A 24490-nucleotide genomic window follows, 5' to 3' on the forward strand; every position below is an offset into this window, starting at 1 on the left:
AATCGGTCAGACATCCATGATGAGATGGCTGACAGGCAGCATGAGACCTTATCCAGGACTGAGGGAGACAGGTCAGGGGTGGACAGATAAATTTCACAGACATATGACGGTAGAACAAGAATATTGCTTCAACCTGACATCTCAGAATAACTACTTTGATTGGATCAACGTCTAGAATGGATGTAGATGGTCGTAGTGTCTTATTTCGCAGTCTTTTGCCCAAGTTCACTTATGTGGATGTCAGAATCACGGTTGATATGACTTTTGGCTGTGTGAATGTGTTCACCTTCCCGGAGAGCTTTGCTGTTGATGTTGACCCATTGATAGGGGTTCACTCTACACACAATGTAGAGAACAATGTGAACAATGTAGCAGATTAAGAAGATTATTGGAATTCAGAGGATGCTGAAAGCAGAGTTCATGAGGAATGTCCAAAATACTGATCACCTTTATTACAGTTTGCAATCAACAGACATTATTGATAGTTTGGGGTGTCAAAGACCGTGTGGTCATCACTTACCCTCATAGATTCCACACATTGGAAAGTAGTCTTTTAGACTTTTTGCTTTTGGGTAATTTAACCACAGGGTCTGGAGAGTCCCAAGGCCGGCTTTTCTTCCATCAATCTCATTTACATTCAGAAAAAACTGACCATATACTGCAGGCCATTAAACCACCAATCATACACATTATAAGGAAAACATATGTAATTTAGAGGTGCACTTATATACGCTATAAACTTCTATAAACAAATACATTTTATTTAAAACTTATTCAAGAGTCTTATTTTTTTATATCAAAAATACAAAAAGACAAAAATCCATACAGGTGTTTTGCAGATCAAAAATCTGCTTCATTGTAAAGAATAGGAGGGATTATCTAAGACCTCTTTCTAAACCTTTTTAACATGAAGGAACCCTTGAAATAACGGTCAGCTCTTCAGAGAACCCCTGACAAATATTATTATATCCATGTCTCACAGTGCATTAGTGTGGTGGTCAGTACAAAGAATGCCTGAGATTGCTTACATTTCTCAAGGAACCCCTAGTAACTGCTGGAGGAACCCTCCAGATCCACAGAACCCTGGTTAAGAAACACTGTTCTAGGAAATCACTTCAAATAAACTGGAAGAATAAACTTCAATGGGAAAATAGCTGTCTCTGAACACCGGGTCTACTATCCATGTGTCTCAGATTCTAATGCATCCTAGTAAAGGACCATCAGAAGTGTTTCAGATTGGCTCTTGAAGACAACAAAGTAAGCACCCACCAGCGAAGTATTAAATCCATTTTTTTAATTTATTTATCATATTTCAATCATATTAAAGTGTACCTAAAGTCAACATTTTTTCTTTACATAAAAGGGTAGACAACCCTTATGTGTAAAGGGAAAATGTTATTTATTTTTTTAAGTGCAAAAATAAAAAAAGGGTGCAGCACCTCCTCTTTCAGTCTTGATTGCCTCCCAAGTCTCCCGGGATACCTTCGTCATGCATCCTGGGAGGCTCTGGGTGCTCTTCTGCGCATGCTGGAGATCTCGGACATGCGCAGAAGGGGAATTTTTTCTATTAAGGAAAAGAGATGCTGATCTCACACATGCGCAGTAAGATTGCCTGTTTTTTTCCCCCTCTACAGCGGACTACGTCACCTGATTTCACACCTGCGCAGTGCGAGATCGCATGACGTGTCAAGAAGACTGAGGAAGAAAATGGCAGTGAAGAATGAAGATGGTTAGTGCTTGCCTCTTCCCCAGCGCCAGGAACAAAGAGAAACTCCAGGATGACGTGCGATCGGATCGAGGGAAGGACCAGCGCCATCAAGGGACCTTCAGGATTAAAGGGTAATTTAAGTGTAATTTTTTGGTTTTCAGGCTTTCAAACTTTTTGGGTTGGGAGTGAACTGATAGGAAGAAAGTTATGGCTGTTATACCCTGATGGGCCATGAGAAAGAAATTAACAGGTAACATACAAAGTATATTATCATAATAATAAGTGCACGTTTATAACATTAAAATTTAACAAGAATGTTTGGCCAAAATGAGCTAGCAATGGTCTTGTAATGATCTTATTGGTTCAGATCACTGGAGGTGAGTGATAGTAGGCAGTTGCTTGTAAAAGGAAGTCCTGAAGCTAGAGGGGTAATTCTTTTTGCTGCATTATTCTGCAAGAGGGAACAAATGGAGTAGTAGCAGGAAACAAAGGATTACCACCTTTTATTGAAAAAATACAGACTGCATAGAATTTTTCTTATTAATAACATTGGGAATTGGTCCAATGTGTACTGTCAGGGGTCAACAGTACGTGCCATGGAAGTGAAGGGAGGGAGAGTAAATTATTGTACCCCTCCACCAGCCCACAGGGGCTTCCTTCCTGGCAATAACGCCAATGCATAGAATGTTTCCTAAAGACATTTTTGTAATGTCCTGGGTGACTGGAAGACATGCATAGCTTCGTTACTCTTTCTACCTTTCTGTATTGAAGGAAATCATTTTATTGTACTGTACTACATGGAAAAAAAACTTTCTGAGATGATAAAGCAAGCTTGCAATAACAAAACACTATGATTAGTTGAACCCATAAGTGGTTTATTTCCTCCACACTGATTTTCAAGGTATTATTGGATGGAGGAATATGTATAGTTTAAAAAAATTGAGCAAATAAATGGTACATTTTTTAAAGAAAGATCTAATAATCAGACCACAAATGGGCACAGAAGGAATTTGATTCCAAAAATTAGAGACCAAAGTGACAGGTGGTTGCTTCACTCCTGTACTATGAGTTTCATCAGGACCAACCTAATATTTAGTACGCACGTATTCCCCTAGATGGCGCTGGAAAGATACTGTACGGAAACATATCCTATCACCGGCAGTTTACAAAGACACCCACAGGTGTCGCTCTATGCTATGGCCCAGTATCTTTTCTCCTAAAGGGCTGTTGCTAACAGGGATGCTCACAAGTATTTTCCGTACAGTGGGCGGGCTGTAGTGACAACTTCCGGTTTCGTGCAGCTGGGGAGTTTTGGTTCCGGTTCATGTAGGAGTACAGAGGTGCATATAGCGGATTGAGCAGCGGTAGGGTGAGTGTGATGGAAGGGGGATAAGGACTGGATATTGGGGGGTTCAGTGCTGAAAAGGCCGGGCCGTGTCTTGTGGCACCACAACGCCCAGCATGCACCCTAAAGGGACATGTCATTACCTTATTATCTAATGCTGTGGCACTATAAGTTTCAGCATGTATATTCCGGTTCTGTATGTAGTTTAGAGCCTGGCCTGTGAGGTGAACCTCAGGCTACATGTACAGATGGAGACATATAAAGAGCTGGGTGTATCTATGCAGACCTGAGCATTGCACAGCTCTGCAAATCTAATTGTTTTGGGGAAGCAGCACTAGGGACCAATCAGGTGTCGTTTTATGAAACATGCTGGCAGCAGGAGAACCCTGAAGATGACCTCATCAGTCTGCCGCTGTTCCTTCATGTCCAATCCCAGGCTGCGGTTACGATGGTGACTTGGCACTCAAAAAAACCCTTGAAGGAAGAGAAATGCCATATTGCAGTTTACCGCTCCCTAGATTTCCTCTTACCTGCTGATCCTGCCAGTAAAGCACTTCCTGTCCAACGGTGACAACATTCCCTCTGTTTACTGTATCTATGGCAGAGACCAGGCTATTGTCATCACCCCTCCCCCTCCCATCTTCTGATAGGTGGATGGTTTTCTGGAAATTCTGATAACATTGTCTGAGATCTGCAAGTGTGAAGACAAAACTAATATTTTAGATTTGACGAGCTTGGGAAAGGATTAGAAATGTTTTTTTTTCATGTCTGCATTAAGATTCACCTCTTGTATTGATGAGAAAAATAAAGACAAAATCCTGGAGTTGTTTCAAAACAGGAGTGGAAATCTTTTAATGGAGACACCGGTCCTGTGATTCTTGAATATCACTTCCTGTTGTATCCTTGGGACAGGAAGTCTATGGACCCAATGGTCCATAGATGCCAACAAGAACCTGGGGGGGGGGGGGGTTATTGGGGTCACTGTGCCGATGAAGTTTAGGTGGATGTTACTGGAAATATCCTCAGACTGAAGTTGATCTGTGCCGTTAGCTGCTCCCCTAATATATCCAAATCTAGAACAACACTGTTTGTATTTAAAGTGGAACTCAATCCCAAAAGATAAAATAACTGTGACCAGGAAGGGACTAGTGATGTCCCACCTGCAATACAATAACTATACCTGTCTGATCACATTTTTTTAAATCCCACTCACCTGTCCCCGTTCCATTGCCAGTGTCATCGTCGTCTTCTTTTTGCTCTTCAGCCCTCCTGATTGGTCGGGCTGGGACGATGTTACCCCCACGCAGGTTCTGCAGCTGCAAGGGAAGCCGGGCAATGCGCAGATCAGCGTTTTCTGACAGAGGAGAGCTTGTAGAACTAAACCCAAAATTGTAAGCTCTTCTAGACAAGGTCCTCTCCTCCTGTGTCACTGTCTGTATTAAGCTACGTACACACCGCAGATTTTTATCGTCATCGGCCAATTATCGGGCGAAAATCTGCCGTGTGTACAGTCGGTGTCGTCCATCGTCCGGACGACCGACCTGCCGGATCCACGGACGATGGACGACAGCCGATCCTAATGAAAGGGAAGGGGGAGAGCGCGCAGCAGGGTGCCGCTCCGTTGCTCTCCCCCTCCCCTCTGCATAGAGCATGAACGGTGCTGTATGTACAGCACCGTTCATGCATCGTGCACTCCCTTGTCGTTGGAAAGGATCGTGAAAGATCCTTTCCAACGACAAAAATTGCAAGTGTGTACGCAGCTTTAGTCTGTCATTTGCAACCTCTATATAATGTACAGCGCTGCATAATATGTTGGTGCTATATAAATCCTGTTTATTATTATTATTAGTTGCGGAAGGGACATCGCCTGTCTTTCTACAATTCAGCTCTGCCTGATCACACATTGTGAAAGTACACTGTAACTTTACAAAACATATTATTATTATACAGGATTTATATAGCGGCAACATATTATGCACATTACATTAAATAGGGGTTACAGATACAGACAGTGACACAGGAGGAGAGGACCCTGCCCCGAAGAGCTTACAATCTAGGAGATGGGGGAAGTAACACACAATAGGAGGAGAGATATGTAGTGGTGGGAAGTAGTGACGGTTTTAAAAGACAGAAGAAGCCGGGTAGGCAAGTTTGAAAAAATGAGTTTTGAGTGCTCTTTTAAATGAGAAGAAAGTAGGGGCAAGCTGAATAGGATGAGGAAGACCATTCCAGAGAGTCGGGGCAACTCTAGAAAAGTCTTGGAGTCGTGCGTGTGATGAGGTTATCAGTGAGAAAGTCATTATTAGGTCATTGGGGGAGCGAAGAGAGTGGCTTGGGGAGTATTTTCTTATCAGAAAGGTAAGTGGGACAAGAACTGTGGAGGTATTTGAAGGCAAAGCACAGGAGCTTGGATTTGATTCTAAGGTGAAATAGAAGCCAATGAAGAGAACTACAAAGAGAAGCAGCAGATGCTGAATTTTTTTTTTTCCCTTACTGGCAGAAAATAAAGCCTAGAAGTAAGCTAATGCAACTATAACATCTAAGCACTTTTAAGCTGTTTGTCGTTGGGTTTAGATATCTCTTAAGATTTTTTTCAGATACACTGATAATAGAAATGTTACTGTGTGCATTGCTTTATGTGTTGCTGTGCACATTCAGGACAACTTGCCCACAGATGCAGCATGGCCCATGTTTTTGATGTGTTCCGCACACCATCCATGTGGTTAGAAGTCTCCCTCGGTGATATATTGATTTATTTCAGAGTACCATGCAATTTCCCTGCATTGCAGAATGCAGCTGAATGCATGATCACATTGGATGTGAATGAGCTATTAGGTCTAAGTAATCTCTGGTCTTAGAATTTGGATGGGGGGGGGTTGACACTTCCACTGCCAGCAGATCTCAGAGGACGAATCGTAAGGATTACACAAAATTGTATCATGCATCTGATTGTATTTCCAGAGATTTCTCTGATGGTTTTTAACCTTCTTCCCATTTCTGTTGGTGTTGTGACACCCCGTGCCAGTAAAGACAAAACAGAAGATCCAGATCGCGTTATTGTTATCTGAAACTGTGCAGGTCAAAGGCTCCCAGGAGCTAAAGACACAAACTCGCCTATCCGGAGTCCCTCTAGTCTCTTTTGCTTGTAAAAACACCTGATACTGGCTAGAAGATGTTGTGGCACTATAAGACCCAGCACACACAGAGAGTTCTTTACATACAACCTATTGAGCTGTCATAATAATCATCTAATTTTGCAGTTTATTTAAGCTACGTACACCCAGCCTGAGACAAACATTTGTACTCATCGGGCGAACATATCTAGAATATATACAGTGATCCCCCCCAACGATGTTCATCATTGCGCTCTGCAGGATTATTGATCAATTAGTAACAACTTTTCTATGAAGGGGAGAACACAGCGGCGTGCTGCTTGCTGACCATCCCTTTTCCCTTCCTATAGAACAGAACTGCACCAAGTACAGTTCAAGTACAGCGCCAAGTACAGCTCATTTGTTCATCTGTCACTGAAAACCACCACAAAAGATTCTTTCAGGTAACAGAAATCTAACGTCTGTATGGAGCTGTAGCTCTGAGATGTTCAGATTTAACCTTGAACTTCAAGAAATTTAGTTCTTTCAACAACATAAATAATAAAAATCATGAACAGCAACTTTTCTAAATGCTAACCAAAAATACACAAAGTCATGAGAATTGTTTGGTATTGAAGCATGAGAGTCCCAATGCAATGAGGAGAACAAAGGCACCGCCTCTGCTAAGAAACAAAGGATTGTCTAAAGCTTCATATGTAAGCTCGCTCTTGACTGTTTCTCTCCATCTGAACTGTAGGCAGCAAAAAAAGCCAATCCATGTAATGCCAATAAGAATAATTGTGAAAGACAGATTAACTCATCACGTTTCATCTCCTTTCCCTGTTCGTTTGCAGACTGAGTTGTGTCCTGAACAACCTGGACTTGGAGGAAGTGAGTTGAATCATGCTGACCATTAGAATGAGGACATCTAGTGGCAGAACAAAGTACTGCAGAAAAAATATTGTAGCAAATGCTGATTTTGGCTTTTGATTTCAATCTTATTTTTGGATGAAGTTCTTCTTTTCTGATTTGTGTGTACTTCTATTTTTATTTTGAAGATGGCTTTATACAGTCAGTTCAGGATGTTCAAGAACTGATTAAAGAGAAGAGCAAATTTACTAAAAATAAAAAAGTGTGAAAGGACCTCAGTACATGCTGATGTATGTATCTAGGTAAAGTAGAGGAAAGATAGGTCTCCAGGCTGGCTGTGCTGTCTGGTCTCAGAACTAGATGGACAGTATTACAGATCTTTGGCTGGAAAGTTAAGCTCCTACGGTAGATATGTATTTCACCTGTATATTTAGCGGGAGAAGAGCAATGGTAGCTTTTTAAAAAAAAAACTTGTCTAAATGTCTAATTGTTAACTCTTACCCCCTTCTTGTATAAGACCTTAGATTTGGCCGTAATACGCTTTCATTTACAGCAGTTTTTCTCGACCAAGTTTCCATGTAAGCCTAAGGTTCTTTAGAGCATTCTAGGGGTTCCTTGAGTAATTTATGCCTCTCTGGTCAGTTTTACTGACACCAATGATCATTTTGGAAATCTGTAAAGGTGACATTTCTCCCACGGACTATCACACTATACACACCCTGTACAGTAACTTGTGTATATAGTAATTATAGCAGGGGGTTCCCGAAGACCTGAAAGTTATTCTAAAAAGTTCCGTCATGTTAAAAAGTTTGAGATAGAATGATTTATAGTAAATCCTCTGTGTTCCAAAATACTGAGGGCATCTTGGTATGAAACAGAAGTACCTTGGCGGAAATTGGGGGCTGATTTATAATAAAAAAAAATCCATAGCTGGACTTGCTTAAGTCAAAAAGGTTGAATATGAAGGACATATCTGTATCCAGCATTAATTTGTAACATATTAAGTATTCACTGACATTGATGTGTAACTGGTTGCTCACGTGCTTTGTATTGGTGACAATTTGTCATACAGTAGTTTGTCTTTTAGTTTTGAACATGTAACTGATTAATGAGTTGCTTAGACACAGATCAGTGGATTGTCCGAATGTTACGGTGAAAGGAATTCGGGTAAAGATTGTTTAACCATCTGCATCCGTACTGCAGGATCTTGGCTAATCAGTAACAATCTGAATAAAACATTTGTTTTTGCTTCTGTTTTATCCTGACTAATCTCGTGCTTCTTCTTTTTTTTTTTTTCCTAGGTCATCCTGAGGGATGCTGAACAGAGATGGAGGTCCACGCTGGCTTGTGGACATGCAGCTGGCTCCCCTGCCTGCTTCTGTTGTCCCAGGTCCATATGGCAGCATCAGGGGACTGCAAGGGACAACGCACTGTGCTGCGTAGTGTGCCAGGATATGTGAGCGATGGCCCTGGAAACTATTCAGTGAACGGAAACTGTGAATGGTTGATAGAAGGTATGAAGCAGTGACACTTTGGTTCTAGGCTGTATCAAAATCACTAAAAATCTATATTAGGCAAATTTAAATTTAAGCAGCTCCATTGACCAGTTTGCTATTGTTGTCTGCTGCCTTGGAACTTGTTGTCTCTGAGTTTCACTCTGTTCAAATGTTATCCCTCTGTTCCATTCATAACAGTAGTGGGCGGCAGCACAGGCAATAGCCTTGGTTAATAACAGGACTGTTTTATGTTACCTGCTGATCAAAAACCTCAAAAAAATGTACTATCTTACTGCATTATGCCTAAAAACAAATCCTCCTAATACTCGTGCTGCCTTTTTGGAGACATCTGAGGTGTGCAAAACCTTGGTATTCCTTCAAGCTGGGATGGTTTCCCTTGCAAAATGAAGGTTCTTCCTATATCCTATGAAAGGCAGCAGACTAGTGCTGAGGTTGTATAGACTATTATTAAGGTAATTGTCCTTTTGATATGTTTAGATATTGATCCAGACAGTAGCAATCATCCAACATGACTAGCTAAAAACAAAAGCATGAATTAATCCAATCTTTTTTTTATTTTATTTTGCAGCACCCAACAGCAATTACCGCGTACTGCTCCGCTTCCTGTTCATGGATACAGAGTGTACTTATGACTACCTCTTTGTGTATGATGGAGACTCCTATAGTGATCCCTTGCTAGCCAGCTTGAGTGGGAGCAGCCTGCCACCCACCCTGGAGGCCACATCCGGGAAGGTAAAAGCTTGCAACTCCGTCTTGAGTTGTTTTGTGTAATCTCTGTTCTGTCTGAATGCATTTACGTGTACTGGTTATTGCTTCAACACAATGATGAAATTAGAATAGCACCATAGGGAAAATGTAGACACTTGATTACTGTTCTTTTATGTTTATTTTTCTTTTTCTCTATAGTTTCTACCATCTGTTTATAGTTTATGGGTAAAGTAACCTTGATACTCCCGTAAATTGTAAAGGAGCTTCCTTGTGTTAGAAGAAGTTCTATGTTCACCTCTGCAGAGGACTTGTGTGCTGTTAATTTCAGCACTGCAGAATCTTCAGCGTTCATCACTCCTAGGAGTATTAGGTGTCTGTGTCTCCCACATTATACTTTCCTACTCCTGACCCCTATGATGTTACATGGATCAGAGATCAGGGGATAAATTTAAAAGTGCACGGCGGGTGACACAGTGGAAGCACTGAATGCTAAAGTGCCTAACAATGGCTTTATTGCAGTGCAGGAAGAGGGGATAAATGAGACCAGGGTTGCTAGAAAGGGAAGTATGAAAGCTCAAAACTTCCCCCTTAAATTTTGAAGCGTAGCCCCTATGGTAATAATTGTTTTGATTACATAGTGGCATTTAGTTATAAGTGGCCAAACCAAAAGTATGTATAAATCCACAACATGTCTGTAATGGGGTTGTATTTTTTTGTCTCTTAGTCTTTTGCCTTTTACAAGATAGTACCTAAAGTAGAAATATTGATTAGGTTTTTAATTCACTTAAAATGCAGAAATGTAAGCTTTTTTTGTATCCTGAGTTATCTAATTCTAACACCAAATAATTTGCTTGTCAACGCTTGTCAACATGTGACTTAACTCAGCACATATCTAAATAGGCCGTAAAGTCAGACTATCTGTACTCGTTTCTGTATTGTAGCTGTATTGAGGTGTATTGTCTAAATATTCATTCTTCTTTCATAAATTCTATTTCAGATGCTTCTTCATCTCTTCAGCGACGCAAATTACAACTTGCTGGGTTTTAACGCCACATACAGTTTCTCCTTGTGCCCACAAGGTTGCTCTGGACATGGAACTTGTCAGGAAAACGGCCAGTGTTTGTGTGACTCGGGATGGGGTGGAGAAGGTTGTCAGGTTCCTGACTGCAGCACCTACTGTCACCACCATCATGGGATTTGCAACCAGGTACTCCAAATTCCTTAAGATTGTGTATGAGTAATTACAGGGGTAATGTCACAGGTCTCCACAGAATTATGCAATAGAGAGTTTGCCAAAAAATTCATTTTTGTTACCAACGTGGCTCTCTAAGGGACTCTTTCTTTCTCCCTTCCTTGCTCTCTCTCTTTCATATCATCATTAACACATTATATCATGCCTTCAGTTTCCAGCCATACCTTAACCATGACTGCATTCACTGACCATCTATTGTAGCACCAGTGTTCTTTTTAAATTTTACCTGTTTTCTATTTATTTATTCTTTTTTTGGTCAATGTTTTAACGTGTAACTGTGCCATTTTAGGAGACTCAACGCTGTGTCTGTTACCCCGGGTTTATGGGAGAGCAATGTGACCTGTCTCTCACTGATAACCAGGGATCTGGAACCTGGTACAATGTTAGCAGCCAGGATCCAGCCTTCAGCCCTCGCACTGCTGCCGCTGGTGCCTTTCTGCCCCCAACTAATTCGCTTTACATATTTGGAGGTAAGTGTGAAGGGGGCACAGACTGTTAAGCCATCATGTCTAGGCTGAAATTGATAGGAATAGTACACCATAGACCACTATTTGCACATGTGCTAAAAATGCCCTTTTTATAGCATAAGGACAGAAAAGCTAGCACTGACCTGTATACTCTATATTGCTACAATACAGGCAATTCTAAAATCTTTTGTTTTCTCTAACTTGCCCCAATGCCCAACTTCCTGCCTGGAGGACAAAAGTGACCTATTTTTGTCTTACTGAAAAACAGTGACCCCCCCCCCTAGCACAAATGGTCCTACTGATAGCTATGCTGCAGTCTGTTCCTTAGAATCATTTGACTGTGCCAGTCCATGGCTTGTCAGAGCATGGATACTTTTTAAGGGTTTTGTAGCTAGACTGCAGTCATTGTTTTTGACACAATATAAACAGTACATGGCACATGAGTATCCTAAGTGCATTGTACTTATGTGAATTATTTCTTAATCCTAAAACTGATCACACAGCTGCCGTTTCTGACCTCTTTCTTGTAAATACTAGTTGCCTGGCTGACTCTGGCTTGAGTATTTTCTACCTTGCTGACTTGGAACAAGCATCTGCATGCTTGTTCTGTGTACAAACAGGCACCCAGATTTTGTTAATGGAATGATTGATCTAATATATTGCAAACTGTTCAACTTTCTAGGTTTGGATCTGAATTTTGCACTTCAAGATATGGCCATTTATAACTTTACATCAAACACCTGGGAGAGAAGAACATACCATCCTAGCCCGGTATGTGTTTACCTATACATTTAATCTGTGATACACTTATTGGGAAAGAGAAGTACTTGAACTGTGCACCCTGGCAAAATAAGCCAAGCAAAGATCCAAGGATGATACATTAGTATTTCCATGGTCTCTCAAAACTTACATATTGTTCTTCTACGCTGTGTAAAGGAAGCCATCTTGATACATTCAGGATTTTCCTTTATCAATTCTAAACACCCATGAATTTCAGTTCTGTATTTAGCAAATTGATTTTTTTAAGTAGGTAGACTGTTAATTAGTGGCAATTTGTCATTCATTTCTACATCGATTTCTCATTCAGTCTGCTCGACATTCCCATGTGGTGGTGGAGTGGAATGGAACACTAATTTTATTTGGTGGAGAGTTACCTGGAGGAAAGCTGACTGATGACACCTGGGTGTTTCTGCCTTTGGATGAACGTTGGATGAATCTGACCCACTACAGTGTCATGAAGCCCCCTCCCCTTGCTAACCATGCTGCGACAACTGTAGATCACTGGTTGTATGTGTTTGGAGGTAAGATTCTAAAACTTCCATCTTGCCTTACTTTTATTCCAATATATTTCTCAAAAGCGGCTAAGGATATAAATAAACTTTGCATGACCGTCACATGGGCTGGTCATTATCAATCCATGTCACTCTTTACAGCACTTCAGCTTCCATCAGTCTCTTTGGCATTGGACACTTGTTGGCCCTTCCCCCCAATCAGAGCTATGTTGGCGGAACAATTTCATATCTTTTTTTTCATCATGTTTGAGAATTAACTTGCATTCCTCTAATGTATTTCTGCTCTTCTTCCTTTTTACAGGCCGCACAACTCGAGATGTCTTCTCTTCTGAGATGTATCGCTTCAATCTCCATTCCTGGGAGTGGGAACAGGTCCATCCAGCTGGAGGAAAGCCACCGGCTGCTGCTGGTCATTCCATGGTATTCCATTCGCCTTCTCGAACTTTGGTGATTTATGGCGGTCATCGACCTTCCACTGCTAGGTTAGTGAAGCTCCTACTCCCCCAAGCTGCATAAAATGTATTCCATTGTTTGCACAGGAGTCTTCCTTCAGGTTTTGCTGTAAACACTGATTTTCTTTAGAGTGACATTTAGTTCACTTGCCCCATGTGATGCCTCTAGGGCCTTGCAGTCAGTTGAGGGAAACCTGGTGCTGGTGCATGGAGGATCCAAGTGTTACTAATCTATGCATACTTATGCATACATATGAAATAAACCTTACAATACCCTCCCATTTATGTGTATCATACTATTTCAGGAGGAAGGGTTTGCTCATTTGTTATGTATGACAAATTCTACAATATCTACTGTTGTATAGGAACACTTTGGGCATTATTTATAAGGCTGGCATTCTCTGAAACATTCCCTGGTGTAGAATATCCCAGGTCCATGTGTTTTAATGGCAGTAATTGATTCTCCACTAGGGAATGTTATATTTTCTGCTTTATAACTAGAGCCCTTTGTGTGAAAGGCAGGCAAATATACAGAAAGATTTCACTGTGGGAACACACTGGATCATCGAGAAAAAAGAATGCCTCTTTATAAAACAAATCTTCATTGTTTGCGTTGAAAGTTTATTATAAAATGTATTTGGTTCTGGAAAATCTGTCCTACAGATGATTTTTTTTTCTTTTCACGCATTTGTCTAGGTTTAGTATACGTGTAAACACGACAGATTTATTTCATGTGGATTTAAATTACTGGACTACTCTAAAGCCACGAGATGGTAGTAGAGGTGGACCCCGGGAAAGAGCATTCCACAGCGCCACCATTATTGGGAACTATATGGTGATTTATGGTGAGTTCTTTGGTATTATTCTTTCGTCGATAGCCATACTTTATTACCCATTCTAGGGTCCCTTTTGCGTCCACTGTATTTTTAACATTATCTATTTGAGCTTAACAGGTGAAGTTAAGATAAAGAAATTAGGAGGAATAGAGCCTTTTAATGAATGATAGATGACAGTTAGACCTTTAGTGCAGAAAAAGACTTTGTGGCCCTGATTTATCAAAGCTCCCCAAGGCTGGAGAGGATACACTTTCATCAGTGAAGCTGGGTGACCCAGCAAACCTGAAATAGATCTGATCCAGGATTGAAAACATTTGCTATCAAATAACTTTTAAGAAATCAATTCCAGGTGTGCTGGTTCACCCAGTTTTACTGATCAAAGTGTTTCTTCTCCAGCCTTGGAGAGCTTTAAGGCGCACCTAAACTCAACATTTTTACTTTACATTGAAGGGTAGACAGCACCCTTTTTATTTGTGAGAAGTCTACAGTTTTTGTTCAATGACTTTCTGTCTTAAAGACACTGGTCACAGGTAAAATGCAAAGGTGACACTCCCTAGTGGGTTTAGCTATAAAACATTGTTGATCTGTACTCTTTCAAATCTACATGCGTCTAGCTGAGAACCCACTGACAGCTTAGTCTCTGATGATCCATTGGGACTTTTGATATAATGATCGCTTTACTATAAAGAATATTTTACATTCATGGCTTCTTGGTGTGCTGGGTCTTCTAATACTCACTATTGCTGTGGCTGTTTGTTGCCATTGTACAAAATACTGACTTGATATTTTTTGCTTGATACAGGCGGAAATTTACACATTCACTACCAGGAGGAGAAGTGTTATGATGAAGAAATCTTTTTTTACCATCTTGGCTGTCACCAGTGGGTTCCAAGTGATATACTAAGACCGCCACCTCATCAGGGTATGATGGAAGCAAATGTTGTTAGTTGTTGATCGTGGAAGTGTTCTGAGCCAAGGCTGTAATATTGTACAGTCGCTTAAAAACTAAAATATCTACATTTTGTTTTTAAAATACAGGCCATCAGAGTTTGGGCAATGGACGTTACTCTCATGTAGCAGCACTAATGAAAGGTGGGGTTCTTCTTGTGGCTGGAGGATACAGCGGTACTCCCCGTGGAGATCTGCTTGCCTACAAAGTGCCTGTGCCAGGATCTGTGTACCAGCCACCGGTTCAGGATGTGAGTATGACATGAGTGTTCGAGATATATAAGCTTTGGATATTACATTTTGAGTTTGTCAGTATAAACATATGTTTTTGATTTGCAGTATCACCTGGACTACTGTTCCATGTACACAGATGAGACCATATGTTCCAAGGATCCAGAATGTACCTGGTGTCAGACAAGCTGCCAGACTCCTCAGCCTAACAAAATTGTATGTTTCCTTTTTTTTGTTTTCCTTTAACTTTTGTTATTATTTGACCACTCAATACCTACATTATGTAAATCCTAGTTGTAGCTAAACCTATATGAGGCTGATTGTTTGTGCTTACAGGATTGATGTGTGGCCAGTTGATTGCTTTGATTTTTACTGAGTTGAATCTTTTAAAGTGAATTTATACTCCACATTTGTGGTATAATTTCACCTTTCGCTTGCCTCTTTAATGCTAGTGCTGTGAACCTTTTGGGAGATCACAAGCAGAATATACTGGGATAGTTAACTGCAGGAGTACTCCACCCTGCTTTTTAGCTTTCACCACAGACAAAACAAAGTGACATGGTAAGTGGATGCCATTAAAGCATGTGAGATCTGATCAAGATCCATGCCACCTCTGATATGGCACCATACACACATTTAGATGTCAGAGGTTGCATTTGTAGAATTGTGTAGACTGGGAAGGGATTAGGATGCAAGTACAGTACCAGAGAAAAAAAGAAAACGGAGCGCTATCACGTTTAATTTTAAAGGTGTATAGGAATCCCTGTGGGAAAAGTAAGGGCATTTATCTTTTATTTAAGACCAAGGTAGTGCCTTTTAAGCAGTATTATTATTGGATTTTAACATTTTTTTTGTGTTACCATTTTGTCTGTGCTTATTGACACCTGGCTAAGCAAATTAAAATTTTATGCACATCAAATAATTGTGGCCATTGTGGAGTAAAAGAATCCTATTGAAACTAGTGTAGAGGTTGTACAAATTTTTAACTGTTCCCCTATCGGTGTCTGTTATTTCTTGCAGTGCCCAGACAAAAGCTGCCTAGGTCTGGCAAGACTTCTCTCTGATTGTCAGTCCTGTCTGGCGTTTAGCTCCAACCTGACAGGTTTCTCCCATATCCCGCGCTCCTTTGGCTGGTGTGTCCAGAATGAAACCTGTATGCCAGTCTCAGGTACAGTCCTCTTGTTTGACATTCCAAATGTTACTATCATTTTATTTTTTTTATTTTTTTATTTTTTTTTGTTAACTCCTAATCATGTATTTTGTTTTCATTAGAACGTACAAACTGTCGTGTAGGGCAGATTTCAGGTACATATGGTTGGTGGGGCACCCAAAACACCTTTATCACTTCACTGGATGGTTGCCGGACCAACAATTTTTTGCCTGGACTTCATTTAATTACCTATCAGCAGCCCCGCAATGAGTCCCAGCCTGACCGGGTAAGAAATCTGTCTTGTATATCACAAAATTATCTGCATTTCAATTGTAGATCTTGTTTATTTTTATTTATTTATTTATTTTTTACTCTAGGAACTTTGCTCCAGGTTTGTGTACAAATTATAGAATTTAAAGTGCAGTGCCTTATTCAAGTGCAGTTAGGAATGGGGTTTGTTTGGGTAATTAGTTTAAAAATCTGTTATCTCTGCCCTATAGGTGCATTTCTCCAGGATTTGTAGGCAATGGTTTGGAAACTTGGGTGAGCAGGCAAGCTTTTCAATGCAAGAGACATACTATATCCTAAAAAATTTAAGATTCCTACTTGACTGTCACAATCTTCTTTAATACATTCACTGAGTTTCACATGCTGAGATAAATGAATATGAATAAATATGTACTACTGTATATGCAGCACCGGAGAAACAGAATGATGAGTGAATTTTCTAAACCTAACAAAATAAATGATGAAAAATCTAAATTTAAATATAGTTCTGTTATAGTTAAATATAGTTCTGTATAGTTTACATACTCCAATTTTCTTTAAAATATATCCCATTTTTCTTAGCCTTGAGGTTAGTGTTATAAAAAAGTGTTATTTAGCTAATGCTTTCTGTTGTATATCTAACTAAATTACCTTTTGCAGGTGTCAATTGTGCGCAGCACAACCATCACTTTAAGTCCCAGCACAGAGGTGGACGTTTCTTTGGTGTATAAAGGGTTCTTATACCCCATGTTGAGCCAAGGCTCATCTCCTGATCGCGTTTCCATCTGGGCGCGCATCCAGCGCTTCTACGTTGTGGCTCGCCTTGGGCGGTACCCTGGCAATGCACAGATGCTGGTAAGTGCTATTTACAATAAACAAACATAAAAACCAGTCACGTGCTGTAGTGTGGTAACCTGTTGCAGCCAATTGAATTTTTGGTTGACACATTGTTGCGTTCAAAAACCTGCATGCATAGATGCATAAACCCAAAGGGAATTTAGTATAAGGCAACAAACCTTGAATATTCATGGTCTATTATCTGAATATTCTGTGGATTACCATTTTACAGTGTAAGTTTCTATAAATATTAATAACCAGTTATATGTTGTGCATTTAAAAATACATTTAGAATTATTTAGGTGATATGCTTTGTTAGCCAAGACTAGTTCACATTGAAGGCTGATTTGCATTTTCCCAGCTGTCATTGTAAAGAAGCCTATTTAAATACAGTGGGCAAATGTCTCTTTACCTATTCACAATGAGTGTTCTGTTATTTACTTAAAGACCTTTAATGAAAACAAAAACTAATATTACAGATTTATCAGAGTTTGTGTCATTCTGGCATTGGTGATTTCTCATTAATTTGTAAGTTCTTCGCTTTGAAATTCTTTCCATGTTTTTATCTTTTTCTCAACAGGAGGAGGTGGGCCGCTGGTCTGTACACCAGGATAAAGAGAGACGGGCTCTGCAAAGGAACAGTGGAGAGAGACTATTTCCTAATGCAGATCGTGGAAGCCGCTACGCAGTGCAGATTGAAGGTTATCTCAATAATACTGGAAATGGGCACACAAGTGAGCTCAGCCTGACATGGGATCGTACAGGTGTCCAGGGTGGAAGTGTAAGCCAAATGTCCTTTTTTTCAACTTTTCTGTTTTCATAGTAGTAATTGATTAGCATATTTTATGCATGTTTGCTGTGCAAATGTACAGAAGCACAAAAATCTTCATTTATCTTGGTCTAGTTTCTAAGCTTAGGCATATGAATGCTCAGATATAAAATTGTGTTCCTTTCATGCCTGAGTCAGTGATGGGGATGGTGAAGCTATAACTATTATACTGCTTTATTATATAGAAATATGCATTGCATATTATGACTTCAGATTCTATCCTAGCCTATAAATAGGAATATTCAGTTTCTAGCCTATAAACCTTTTCACTATATATCACGAGAGTAAACCAGTCATTTGGGAGAGTTAATTGATAAAAATGAGGGCTTTGAAACATCAGTTTCAATTAGTTTTTTATTTTGAATTATTCTTACAGCTTTTTGTTTGTCTGCTGTTTAGGAGATCTCCTTCCTTTTTCTGGAACCGCATCGCTCTGATGATTGTTCCTACCTTTCCTGCTTGGCCTGCTTGGCAGATCAGAGCTGTGGTTGGTGCTCCAAGACCCGGACATGTCACCACAGACTGGGTGTGGATTGGGCAAAATTCTGCCAGGACACCCCCTTGATCCTGTCCCCAAGTCACTGCCAGTTGTGTGAGGAGTACCGTGACTGTGAGGCCTGCAGCAGTGTAAGTGCCAAGATATATACAAGTAGGTGGCATGTCTTAGTGGTTTAAAAAAGGTAATAATATCTCATTGTTGTGCTTTCAGGACCAGTACTGTGAGTGGCAAATAAACAGCAGCAAGAAAGGGGACTCTCTGTGCAGTCGCAGAGGAAAAGTGAGTGGTTCCATACGAACACCCCAGGACTGTCCCCGTGCCTGCAATCAGTAAGTTCTTTCACAAAATACTAAGTTCATGCATTGTTATGAGTTGGTGTTTTCATTTGCTTGCCAGGGCTCCAAACTCTTGGTGTTGCCAGTACACTTTTTATCCTAGAAACTCTTTGATGCCAAACCATTTCACTCCTTTTATGATTTAGCAGTACTAATGCTGCCTAGCACAGGCCAGGTAATGGACAAGTGGAGCCTCAAAATGTAAAGGTGTTTACCACAGTATTTATTCCTAATGGGAGCTAAACTGTGGACTGCCTGTCACTCTGGGATTTATTTTTATTAAACAATGGCACATTGCTATTTTTTACAGCAATTTCTGAAAACATTTCCCCAATCACATAGGACAGTGCTGGACCAATTACCAAGTGCTGTCACATGAGGAGTAGAGTTATTAGCATGCTCCATTATTAAATTTCTGGGTGTTGTCTATCCGTCTCCAACGGCTGAACAGAGCATCGAGGAGCAAAGATTATGTATGTGCTGTTGAGGAAAGGGATAATAAAGTAAATGTTTTGTTTTGCCAGACAGAAGCAAAGCACAGGTTTGCTTTATTGTATTTCACCTCTATCTTCTGTGCCTAGCCAAAAGTCTCCTTGCACTTTAGTTGCTTTTAAATTTGCTTTGTGTGTCTCGAGGATGGGTATCTAAAGGTTATTGAGGGTCTTCAGTAGTATTTGATATGTTTTTTTTTTTTTTTTTTTTGTCAGTGATTTGTTGATATGTCATATTGGTCTATTTTTGCAGGCGCAGAACATGCTCTGAATGTCTCTCTAACTCCAGTCACTGTGCGTGGTGCCAGTCTACTGAAAGCTGCTTTTACTTTGCTGCCTACCTGGCAAAGTATCCTTATGGTGACTGCAGGGACTGGTATGATAGGTATTTACTTATGCATTGTTTTTTTTCTCTTGTACATTGATTGACTTTCATCAGGAGTAGAAAATACCTAATTTATACAGTGTTTTATATTATTCTTCAAAAATGGGAATGTCTGCCAAAGTTTATTAGCCAGGCAGCGACCATTTTGTGAAGAAGACAATAGCATTGAGCCTTTAAATTCCCACTGCCATGCAGCCATTAGTCAATGTTCCTTAATACTGGTAACCTATAATGTGCAATTTGTAAAAAGGTCAACAAAAGTAAAAATGTTAATATTTAGCTGTACAATTTGTGTATTTTGTGTCGCTTAGTATCTAGCTCCTCCTAATTTTCCTGGCCCATGTCTCCCTCTTCTGCAGTGTCCATTCTGTGCCCCAATGTATGGATTGCTCCAGGTTTAACACCTGCCGGGAGTGTCTGCAAGACTTTGAGTGTGGCTGGTGTGGGAACACTGACAACCCGACCCTGGGGAGGTAAGACAACGTGCATAGCAATATTAATTTAAATAGTTACATTGCTAGCCAAATCAGGTTTGAGTGGGTAATATTATGGACTGTTATTATATAATAATTGTCTGTTTCCAGTTTACGTGTGTTGCTGAGGTTCAGCTTTTATTGTAGTTAAGTAATAAAAATACTGTATACATGTATGTTTGTACGTTCTAGCATGGTTTGGAAACATCCCTGTGGAGTTTAACATGTAACACAAGCCACACACAATCAATTGATTTAGTTTTGCATGGGGTGGAAGTTGCCTCTTTTCGAAGTCTTAAATTAAAGTATCAGTTTTGGGTAGACTGCATGTTGAATTTCCATTGGTGTTCCTCACGGTCATCAAACTATCACTAATATTTAATCAGCTGCTGTTCTCCCTTTTTCTTTCAGATGCTTCTCAGGCGATTACTCTGGCGTTCGAGGTTATTCTTCGTGTTCCAGGGCTCTGACGCTGGCTGGATTACCAGCAGAGCCAGCTCAGTGGTCGTATGCTTCTTGCCCAGATGTTGATGAGTGCAGGCTGGGGATGGCCACCTGTCACAAGCATGCCACCTGCAGAAACACTCCTGACTCGTATGAGTGTCACTGTGACCGTGGATATACAGGCGATGGAGTCACCCACTGCAATCAAACGTGAGTTTGGTTACTTAGGAAAGCATAGTCAATCTAAGTATTATTTCCCATTTCAGATATGTACACAAAATTTAATTAAATCAAGTAAGATTTTTAGATGCAGTCAGCCAGTAGGTGATGTTCTATAGTCTTGATACTGACAATTTATATTAATGCTCAGACAAGTGTGGTCATCATCATTATGGGCAATATTGTATCTTTTTTTATATAAATATTTTATCATGGTATGAAGCAGACTGCTCTGTTACAGTGGAGCTGACCATATTGTAGTCTGGAAATGTTTTTAAATATAGATTAGATACGTCTGACATTGCTATGCTACAGATTGCTCACAGAATATTCAATTTGTTCTCTGTGGAACTGGTAAAATTTCTGCCAGATTTTTTTTAAGTAACTAGCCTTACTGGCAAGCATATACTTTTAGGGACAGTGCCTTGATTTATACATTATTCTTCTCCCTTTACCTCTTACATTTTTGTTTCTGTTTGCTTACAGATGTTACAATGAGTGCTCCCATGGCACTTGCAGTGGGCCTCCATCTTTTTCCTGTCTCTGTGATCTCGGATGGACTTCTAACCGCACAAATGTGACAGAGAGTGGAGTAGAGTGCAGTGTGGACTGCGGGTGTAATTTCCACAGTACATGTGTTCATGGACCAGGCATCTGCGATGCCTGTCAGGGTAAGTGGGTGGACAATCAGCATTGTGATATAAAATAAAGTAAGACAGCAGGGAGGCTGTAGGCTGGGTAGTATGCAGCACATTTAGTATTTCCGGGCAATATAGTGTTAGACAGGAAGGGATCTGTTGGCTGGAAAAAATAAAAAGTTTAAGCCGAGCTGCAGTAAAACAGCAGGGGAAAATGTATGTTGGCAAATATTATCTGTAATATAATTAAAGAATTTGAATGAATCTTTTTGGAAGCCCTATTGTGTTTTTTCATGAAGAGAACAGAAGTATATTGATGATGTGTACCTGCAATCTTTATACAGATTGGACACAAGGGACACATTGCCAGGAGTGTCAGCCTGGCAGCTTTGGAATTGCCACACAGAAGCCAGGGTGCCAGGAATGTGCCTGCAACAAACATGGAACTCCTGAATTGGGTTACTGTGACCGAGAGACGGGCTTGTGTTACTGTAAAGACAACACACAAGGCGAACACTGTGAGAAGTGTGCTCCTGGGTACTATGGAGACCCCAGGTAAGTTGAGCCATGTTGTTCAACATCTGGTATTGGGATCTTTAAAAAGGGATTTCTAGAGTGCTCACCTTATTCTAGGGTAAAACTTCCATATAAATTAGAAGCACAACTCCATTTTAGTGTGTTTACTTAATTTATACATTATACATGATTACAATATACATGAAACTGATGTTAACCTGCAGCCACTATAGGTTATGCAGAGGTGACATTGAGAGGATTACCCTTATCATCTGTAATCAATGCAATGGAACTTAGTCCTTTTTTTTAACTCCCTTATTCTTCCTGTGTTTTAATAGGAATGGTGGAACTTGTTACCTTGAATGCCAGGGCCGTCAGCTGCTTACCAATGTGTCATCCTCTGCCCTGGGCTCTCCTGGTGGCTCATACTGTCTGTGGGTGCTAAATGTGTCTTCTCAAGCAGAGCCCTGTCACCCAGAGGAAAACTGCCCCCGGCTTAGCTTCAGTCTGCAGCCAGATTTCAATATCCCATGCACGGTAACCAATATTATTCTTTTGACTTTTAGAGAAAAGTATAATTTTTATTTGCTCATTTTTATTTCATGTTTTTTATGTTTTTGAATGACTTTTAAATTATATGTATAGTTTTATTTTGCTAAAACAAATTTTGTAAAAGATGTACCTCTTTTTAGTAAGAAAGTCCAGCACTGACTGCATTCTTTTTGGCCCCTATATATAACAAACTAAGCTAGGTGGTTTTATTTTCATTAAGGTGAAAGGTAAAGAGTTTATTTCATAGCATATTTTGCAACATCAGCTACTTGCAATTTAATAATTATGAATTATTATGCAGTATTTTAAAATAGTCTGATTAGATATGTGTTAAAGAAGACCTTTTTTTCTGTGCTTAATGAATATGTAAAGGAAAATACATAAAAAAGTGTAACAACACCTTGGTAACCAGGTAAAGCTGTACAATGATCTCTTTAATAATTTTACTTCCTTTCTGCAATTCCTTCATTACAGAATAGCTATGTGTATGTGTTTGATGGAAATCCAGCTTTCCTGGACACTGGCCTCCTTCAGTCTGATCGTAGCTTGCTGGGAGCTTTCTGTGGCCGAGGAAGAGGTGAAATGCCATTGACTGTGGAGGCAACTACAGGTACAGATTAGTGCTTATTCAAGTTGTGTTTTTATTTTTTCATCAGGTGATGATGGGTCAGAACCTCTTTATCTTTTTCCTACTTTCTTTGATTGCACCTTACTCCCTTAATCCACCTTTGAGGTAACAACTTGCCCTCCTTTTATTAGTGCTGCCCACCTCTGCATTGCAGAAAACCTCTTTCTTAGGTTATGAAGAATAGGAGTGATATGTTTTGTAGTCCTAAATTTTTCACTGGGATGACAAGGCTGCTTCTTATTAGATACAGTACTATGAACAATCAATGTAACCGCAGGACAGGAAGTATGTTACTGCCCTGATCTGCAATCTGGACTCTGAATCCCATTCTGTTAAAGTCTGCAATATATAAAATCAAGATGAACTTTATTACTTGTATACTGACCTAGAAGTAGTATGCAGATCAGATGTTCTGACTTTCTAATCGGCCTGCTCAATCTGAACCAGTGACTCTGACAGTACTGAAACCAGAGACAGCCAGACAGCTAGAATGTTCAGATGGAGGCCAGTTGGACTGTTTTTTTTTTTAGATGGACAGCCAGGTTTTTTTCTAATGCAGAATTTGAGTACCTAATCAATTGATGATAAGAACGACCTGGAATATTTATATTACAAATGTACTTTTTTTTCCTAGGGATTCTTGTAGTGTATTATGAAGCAAATAACACAGAGCCTTCTGGCTTTAATGCCACTTACACTGTGCATGAATGTTACCCACCTTGTGAGCCCAATAAAGTGTGTCGGGGTCAGAGCTGTGTTTGCAAGAGTCCGTTATTCGGCCCTTACTGTCTGCGAAACGTTTGTCCACGAAACTGCTCTGCTGACGTTGGTAGGGGAGTCTGCAACCAGGTAAGATAATGTAGACACATTTCCTTTCAGAATGCATTTGAAAAAAAAATCTCCAGGCAAATTGTTAAACACATAGTTAAAATGAAAAAAAGTAAGACAAAAAGTAGGACACTTCCACTCCTATAAGCCTGCTGTGAAAGATAACAACTGTAAGCATTTTTTTGCTGGTGGTATCAGGGGTGATTGTGCAGTGTTATCCAGTTAAACCTGTGATTTTACATACATAATTCATTTACTTGTCTTAGCAGTTCACCCTCCCTCATTGACAGTGAATACGCATCACTACTTTGTCCAGTGGGCAGCGAGCCCATCCAGAATGCTGCTTTGTGGCTTAGCTTCACTGCAGAGTTATACTGACTGGCTGTAAAGCAAAGACAATCCGCATCCTTTTTCAGTGTTTTTAAAGTACTAAAGAGAAACATTGAGAGCCTTTCAGACAACAATAACAGAGAAGGTAGCAGTGGCTGCCTTTCTGCTAAGTCAAATAAGTCACATTCAACCTTATTTTAAATGGTAATGAAAAATTTGCTAAAGGAACCTGGTGGGCTGAGTTTGTCCCTGGCTTCTAATATCTTGAATATCTTGAGTCCCAGGTTCAATTCCCAGCCGAACACTATCTGCAAAGATGTTCTTCAGCCCTCCAGTTTTCCTTCGGCATCA

The 24490-nt window shown here is 40.1% G+C and overlaps 1 protein-coding gene across 4 annotated transcripts in view; it reads left to right on the forward strand.

The window, feature by feature from the left end:
* The first annotated feature begins 3016 nt into the window (after positions 1 to 3016).
* MEGF8 (multiple EGF like domains 8) overlaps positions 3017 to 24490 on the forward strand; it is a 35877-nt gene continuing 14403 nt past the window's right edge. The window contains exons 1-26 of one of the 4 annotated variants that reach the window (XM_072425371.1): positions 3017 to 3077; positions 8317 to 8529; positions 9101 to 9264; positions 10238 to 10447; positions 10782 to 10962; positions 11642 to 11730; positions 12047 to 12260; positions 12553 to 12733; positions 13400 to 13548; positions 14342 to 14461; positions 14578 to 14738; positions 14827 to 14934; positions 15739 to 15886; positions 15991 to 16154; positions 16796 to 16990; positions 17553 to 17753; positions 18201 to 18428; positions 18511 to 18629; positions 19380 to 19511; positions 19871 to 19984; positions 20396 to 20638; positions 21134 to 21318; positions 21630 to 21840; positions 22140 to 22338; positions 22828 to 22963; positions 23616 to 23830. In XM_072425371.1, coding sequence (XP_072281472.1) covers positions 8343 to 8529; positions 9101 to 9264; positions 10238 to 10447; positions 10782 to 10962; positions 11642 to 11730; positions 12047 to 12260; positions 12553 to 12733; positions 13400 to 13548; positions 14342 to 14461; positions 14578 to 14738; positions 14827 to 14934; positions 15739 to 15886; positions 15991 to 16154; positions 16796 to 16990; positions 17553 to 17753; positions 18201 to 18428; positions 18511 to 18629; positions 19380 to 19511; positions 19871 to 19984; positions 20396 to 20638; positions 21134 to 21318; positions 21630 to 21840; positions 22140 to 22338; positions 22828 to 22963; positions 23616 to 23830 — 4254 coding nt within the window. In that variant the 5' untranslated portion in view covers positions 3017 to 3077; positions 8317 to 8342. Of the gene's footprint in view, positions 3078 to 5417; positions 5570 to 7017; positions 7037 to 8316; positions 8530 to 9100; positions 9265 to 10237; positions 10448 to 10781; positions 10963 to 11641; positions 11731 to 12046; positions 12261 to 12552; positions 12734 to 13399; positions 13549 to 14341; positions 14462 to 14577; positions 14739 to 14826; positions 14935 to 15738; positions 15887 to 15990; positions 16155 to 16795; positions 16991 to 17552; positions 17754 to 18200; positions 18429 to 18510; positions 18630 to 19379; positions 19512 to 19870; positions 19985 to 20395; positions 20639 to 21133; positions 21319 to 21629; positions 21841 to 22139; positions 22339 to 22827; positions 22964 to 23615; positions 23831 to 24490 lie in introns of those variants that run through there. The other 3 variants (XM_072425375.1, XM_072425373.1, XM_072425374.1) reach the window with 3 other exon arrangements.

This window comes from Pyxicephalus adspersus, chromosome 11 (assembly GCF_032062135.1).
Source record: "Pyxicephalus adspersus chromosome 11, UCB_Pads_2.0, whole genome shotgun sequence".
Classification (NCBI taxonomy): domain Eukaryota; kingdom Metazoa; phylum Chordata; class Amphibia; order Anura; family Pyxicephalidae; genus Pyxicephalus; species Pyxicephalus adspersus.